We start from the raw sequence: 7,010 nt of genomic DNA on the forward strand, positions 1-7,010 counted from the left end.
TAACAGAACATTTCTGGTATTTTTGCTCAAACATTTGAAGGTAATAACTTCCCTGAAGTAGAAATGTGCATTTACAGAAAGTATGTTCAACGGGACCTTGAGCTTGCAATGCATTCAGTTTTCTCATCAGTGTGTGTGTGTGTGTGTGTGTTTATATAAGCAGTTCCCACATAAAATAATGCCAAGCTTGCCCTAAATTGAATAAATCAATGTTGTGGAAAGTTACTTTTTTACATTAATTACATTACTTAGTTACTTTTTATGGAAAATAATGTTGCGTTACTTTCTTGCTTGTTTTCTAATAACAAAAAAAAGTTTAATTTTTGTCCTTTTCACGCCAAAAGTGAATAAATAAATTCACGTCTGTACAGTAGAGGGCACTGCTCAAACAAACCTTTGCTGTTCTGGATCACAGAAGAAGAAAGTTCAACACCCTTACTTCAGCAATATAATAAAGAAACTGGATATTATATTTGTTATAAATAACAAATTGGATGTTTATCTAAAGTCATTTTTGCTTATTAGTGCAGCTGAATTGGATCATCGAAGGTTAGCAGCAAATACATTGGTTAATAAAGTGAGATGCTCACATTCAGTCTAGAGCTACAATAACCATCTCATGTTCACACACACACACAACACCTCTACACTTACAGTGTACTCACGGTTTCTCTCAATATGGAGACAGGAGAGCTGTCAGTCAATACATTTGCGCTACTTATTTGAAAAAGTAATGCACTTTGATGTAAATTTAAAAGTAATGCATTAAAGGTACAATATGTAGGATTTTTGCAGTAAAATATCCAAAAACCACTAGGCCAATGTTATATATTTTGTTTAGTTGATTACTTACATTATCCCAAATGTTTCCAACTATTTGTAAATCGTGAGAAAATTACCCTCGGTTTCCGCTCGTACTGCCATAGTAACCATGGCGACAGACGTGGACAACTGGGTAATGCCTAGCAGGACGCCTCACGCTGTTGTTGTTTTGTTCAAACATTATGGACCATGGCAAGCAGACTTTGAGACAAAAAGAGGATTAAAACGAAGATCAACATCTTTCGAGATGCCGAGAGCTCCGCGACTAACTTCAACTTGACAGAGACGCGAGTGTTGCATGTACTTTATTAGAAAGGTGAGCAGATGTACATACAACTAATCAATGTTATTTAGTTCAACATGATGAAATGTTAGAATATGATCTGTATGTTAATTTAATGTTGATCTAGCTTACTGCTAGTATATAGCCAACAAACAACCTAACTAACAACATTCAACACACTCAAATGGCGTTTAGTGTGATAGTGTAACTGTTCGAGCGAGCGAAACAGCGCTGCATTACCTCACAAGTTTAATTCGTCTAATAAACTGACCTGTGTGAGTATTATTCAGCACTTGCGTGTAGTTCGGTAGAATGAAATGTCCATATTCCTTTATATCCGTGGGACTCGCGTTGTGTGTGGCGCTGGTATAGGCTACGTCTCTCATTAGCACTCGCGCTCCACTTCATACCATAGTCATGTTAAAAACATCACTGTATTCACTCATCCATAAAAGATCCTTCCATAATTCTGCGTAATGCTTTGCGTCATCAATATATGCCTTTGTTATTGTAAGAGGTTAGCGACCCCTGGCGGCAAAAATCCTACATATTGTACCTTTAAGTCAAGTCACCTTCAATTATATAGCGCTTTTAACTATATAGATTGTTTCAAAGCAGCTTTACAGTGATAGTAGGAAATAACTAAGTAATAGGAAATTAATTAAAGGTTGTGTAGGTAAGAATTGTCCTAAGAACTTTTTTTTCAAATTGGCTTAAACTATCTTTATACCAATACATAATTAAAATGTAAGTACTTTGAAAAAGAGAGTATAAAAATTGAGTGACTATAGTGTATTTAATCTTCAAAACACAGCTCATTAATTCCTACCGGGACAAAACAAGTGATTGGCTTGCGCGACTGTCACTCTCCGTCGCCATGACTACCGCCGCTATTACTGGCTCTGCCCACGTGCGCGCAGTCGCGCACCCGTTTTTAGGTGGGAGTGAATGGAATTAACGAGCTGTGTGTATTGAAGATTAAATACACGAGTCACCCCGTTTTTTATACTCTCTATTTCAGAGTACTTGCATTTTAATTATGTATTGGTATATAAAGACAGTTTAAACAAATTTGAATATAAGTTTTATCTTTTGGTTAGTTGTAATGCCCAACGCTGGTTGCTGTGTACAGTGATATTCCAGCCCGATCTCATGAAAGTGCGTATCTATACCACGAATGATATTTCTCGTGTCATTTATACGCCAAAAATAGTTTTTGCGTGCATATGATACGCACTTTATGGCTCCTAATCCTAACCAATGGTTTTCAGTGCGTAGCATATGCACGCAAAAAAACTCATTTTTGCCGTATAAATAGCACGAGAAATAAGATTCGTGGGATAGATACGCACTTTTCATCGTGTTGGATATTCCTCCTGTGTTGCAGGTTCCAGCCCGATGGCCAGTGCACGGACCTGAGGAAGTTCATCGACGGGCCGAGTCATTTCCTCAGTCTTCCTCCAGAGCTCAAGGCCGCCGTGGACGCCATCACTTACATCGCTGAGCAGCTGCAGGCCGAGAAGGACTACGAGGCTGTGAGTCGCTTACAGTCATATTACTTTTCCTGCTTCAGAGCTCTCGAATCTTCACGTTCCCTTCGCTCGCACTGTTTCCCATCTCATTTTCTCTCTTCTTGTCCTCTGTCTGTCTGTCTCGCAGTTAAGGGAGGACTGGCAGTATGTTGCCATGGTGGTTGATCGCCTCTTTCTCTGGATCTTTGTGGTTTTTACCACCTTCGGGACGCTGGGCATCTTCACTTATGCCAGCTTCAATGCCACTCCCACTGACCCCTTCCCCTAAATCTGTCTCTCACCACCTCAAAAACACTGGCATGCGATGTGTTAGACACTGTTCAGTGCATATTCATGTTACAAAAAGAGCACAGCAATTCATTCACATAATATTTCCATTGAGACAATGGATGGATGCTTTATTATTGCTGAGTTTAGTAGGATTTTATACAATTAGATCTGTGAATATTATAAAATAATCTATAGATTACTGGAAATTATTATTTTAAAGAAATGCAGGGATGCTTAAAATGAATCAAACATGACTGTAAAGACATTTTAATGTTACAAAGGATTCCTGTATGATAAATGCTGTTTTGAACTATCAAAGAATCCCGATAAAAACGTAACTCGTGTTTCCTCAAATATGAAGCAGCACAACTGTATTCAGCATTGATAATCAAATGTTTCTTGAGCAGCAAACCATCATATTATAATGATTTCTGAAGGATCATGTGACACTGAAGACTGGAGTAATGATGCTGATAATGTATTCTTTGATCACAGGAATTAATTATATTTTAAAATATATTCAAATAGAAAACATTAAGTGTAATAATATTACTGTTTCTCAAACTTTGTATTTTTGATCAAATAAATACTACTTTTTACAGAAAAAAGGCTTTCACTGCGGCGGCACCCTGTCAAGTGGTACTAATATGCACAATTTAGATACTAATATGTATAATTTATAGAACTATTATGTATTTTTTAAGACAATTATGCACCCTTTAGGGGTAAATCTGGTACAAAGGGTTACCTTTAGAAAGGGTGCCGCCCCAGTGATGGCTTTTGTACCTTTTTTCTGAGAATGTAGTCTACATGCATTTATGCATGGTGTGCAAGACATTGTTTTGATACCCAGTGTGATATGTGCTGTGTGTGAAGTGTGTGAAGGCTGTTCTAGTCATGAGGTTTTATGTGATGAATAAAGAGCAAAGGTGTTCAGGAAATCTGCTTTTTTTTTTTTTTTTCAGAGGATACAAAAACTGTTTCTTGCTGTGTGTGTGTGTGTGTGTGTGTGTGTGTGTATAAGAAGACAGAATATACAGTTTAAAAATCATTATGTCTATAAAGTCTATAACGCCCACATAAAACTTTCCATAGTTTTGGAAAGTTTGGCTGTAAATATCCTCATATTTATGAGTTATATTGATGGGTAGGGCTTTTGGTTAGGCAATAGATAATATCATTACCCTGATATAAAATCAATCGAAGTCTATACTAATATCTACGCATCTATCTATCTCAACATTTTGATTGCAAATAATATATCAATATAACATGTTTTTGAATGAGAGTTAGAGAGGCGAGCTAACTCAAGAGGGATCACAGTTGAGAGACCGTTATATCAGACGACTTCACTGGATGCCTCATACAGTATACAGACACTACAGAGGAGAATTGAGGAGATCAGGGTGATTCGAGGATTTCAATATTAGTGCGGCTCAGACCCCGATGAGGGTATGATAAAAAAAATTGTTGTTGTTTGTATACTAGAGTAGGCATGAACAATACATAGGTCGGGGGTTCTCAAAGTCTACATTCAAAGGTCCAAATCTGAATTTTCATCAATGTCAAAGGTCCGGAAATAATTGGTTATTACAAAACTTGTTTTTAATAAACATGCAAATCAACATAAAAACATTTTTAAATAAAATGCCTTTTCCATTTAAAAATACATTAATAACAAAAGTGGCAAAACAATTAGATTAAGTGTTTCAATCAATTAGATTAAAGCATTTTTTTTGGAACAAAACACAAGTAGGCCAAAATAGTAACATGGTGCAAAATACAGAGCAGCCAAAAGTAACACGGTGCAACCACATATGTAAATTTGACTCCTCCCAAAAATGCTAAAAAATAAACGTGTGACAGGCTATATGTCATGTTATAGCCAGATATGACGACACGCATCACCGCGGATGAGCATCATCAAGCCAACGCGCAAACTATCACAAATCAAAGTGAAAGTAAGTCGCATGAATTATCTTCATTAAAAGATTTTAACTGCATTTATCAAAGTAGGAAATCCACACTTTTAATCCCTTACACAGAATTAGTGCTCTTGAAATACGAAATGGAGGCGAGTCCGGATTAAATTCTCTCCGGATCCGGACTTAGTTTGAGAAGTACAACCCCTGAATATTGAATTAATTTCTACTCATTTTAAATAACCAGCTAATATTCATTAAGAATATAGACAAACTTTGTATTACTGTACTTGTCTAGATTAGCAATGTGTTGGTTAAAATATGTTTTTAGAATTATTTTCAACAAATGTAATGTTTTAAAATGTTTTTTTCTGCTTTTGTGCGGTAAAATTAACTTTAAAGAAGATCTACATTTCTCATTTTCATTCATGGAGATAACATGGAAAGTGTGCCATGCTTTAGTGGAGGATTTCTGGCACCTGGTGGAAAACAAACACGTTTAACACGAAAATGACATGAAACTACCACTATAACCAGTAGATGGCAGCAGAGGACCAGTCATTAGCTCATTTGCCATTCCCACTCTCTTTCGTAGCTCTTTTCACGTGTGTTGCTTTTGGACTTATTATATTATTTATATTATAATACATTTTATTGCACTGAAGTATGAAGTATAGCAAGAGTTGGAAAAGTCTCATGCCATTTAGATGAGAGGAATTTCATCAAATAAATGAATAGCCTAAATATATAAGCCCAGATTTACAGGGGATTGGAAACCGTCTTTAATTGCTTCCACATCATATTATGTAAACTACATTTATGACAATGAACTACTCAGATGCAGATATCATAACAATCTATCAATAAATGCACACGCGTTGTTCTCTGCGTTTGACACTGGCACTGGATTGAAGAACACACTGAATAAAGCAGACTAAACTACGGGGATGAGCCGAAGCCTGCCGCCGGTTTATGAGTTTTAAAGGGGACTGAGGCAATCACTAATGAGTGTACAGTATATATATAGTTAATCGCAACATTTTAAGGGCTGGGTGGATATTTAGGGTGACACCCCTGGAGTAGATGCAGGGAAATGTTATAGATAACATAACATACATAGATATTATTGTGCTAATAAGAACAATAAGAATGCCATACAACCTACACATACAACGGAGATAAAGGCTATCACTGACTGTAAACTCAACCATATTAGTATCGCTAAGATTAACTTATCTATATGATATAATTGTAACTTACTTGTGATCACTGACGCACACGAACACAACCTGAAGCTTAACTTATGAACTGAAACTAAACTGACAGCCGGGGTTTCTTCATAAATTGGTCAGAAAACAGTTGAAAACATGAAACCGTTGGAAGTGTAATCAGTGGCCTTTAAAAAAACACAACATTTTGTGATTAACAACTGTGCCTTAAACTAAAGAGATCTCAGAAGAGATTCAGAATTACTTGTATAAGGCTGGAAGTCTTATTATAAATGACACAATGAGCGAGCTGAATAAACTCAGCTAGCCAGATCCTTCACTGCCCACACGAGCTCTGTGTTTAGGGGTGTTTGAGTGAAATATTCTCAGAGGAGATTGTGTTGCATTTAATTTACAGCCTGTCCGTGCTTCCTGTCAGCATCTTGGCTAACAGTTGTCTGAAGCATGTTGACTGCGGTCTAAATCAATAAACAGCCGTCGCTGCAATGATTGTTATTACTAAAATTACACTGCCGTGTGTGTGTGTGTGTGTGTGTGTGTGTGTGTGTGTGTGTGTGTGTGTGTGTGTGTGTGTGTGTGTGTGTGTGTGTGAATGAGAGTATGTTAAATTATGTCCCATCTCACCCTCCGGAGAGGAACAGTCGTGCCCACCTCTTCCCTTTGTTCTCCCACAAAAATATCCCCTCTGCCACACACACACACACACACACACACACACACACACACACACACACCATCAACAGGTGCCTGCCAGCGCTGCCACAGATTCCAAACACATTCTTCTCTCCCTCCCATAATTCTTTGGCCTCCCAACCAATCACGGATACTGCATCTCCCAAGTCAGGTTGCAGGGAGGAGAAATGATCAGGTGACCACGTCAGGGGTTTGTTGGAGAGGTTCGGCCCTGCAGCCGGTCTCGAAATGACCAGAATCGCATCGGGCGGTCGGTTAG

The 7,010-nt window shown here is 37.6% G+C and overlaps 2 protein-coding genes across 2 annotated transcripts in view; one reads left to right on the forward strand and one right to left on the reverse strand.

Annotated features, from left to right (window-relative positions):
- The window catches only part of chrnb1 (cholinergic receptor, nicotinic, beta 1 (muscle)), a 33,662-nt gene extending 29,783 nt beyond the window's left edge, over nucleotides 1–3,879 (forward strand). Inside the window, exons 10-11 of the mRNA XM_079589053.1 lie at nucleotides 2,493–2,640; nucleotides 2,765–3,879. Coding sequence (XP_079445179.1) covers nucleotides 2,493–2,640; nucleotides 2,765–2,905 — 289 coding nt within the window. The 3' untranslated portion in view covers nucleotides 2,906–3,879. The remainder of the gene's footprint in view (nucleotides 1–2,492; nucleotides 2,641–2,764) is intronic.
- LOC307012412 (calcium/calmodulin-dependent protein kinase II inhibitor 2-like) overlaps nucleotides 1–7,010 on the reverse strand; it is a 428,881-nt gene that overhangs the window by 388,550 nt on the left and 33,321 nt on the right. The window lies entirely within an intron of this gene.

This window comes from Phoxinus phoxinus (assembly GCF_949152265.1).
Source record: "Phoxinus phoxinus genome assembly, chromosome: 2".
NCBI lineage: Eukaryota > Metazoa > Chordata > Actinopteri > Cypriniformes > Leuciscidae > Phoxinus > Phoxinus phoxinus.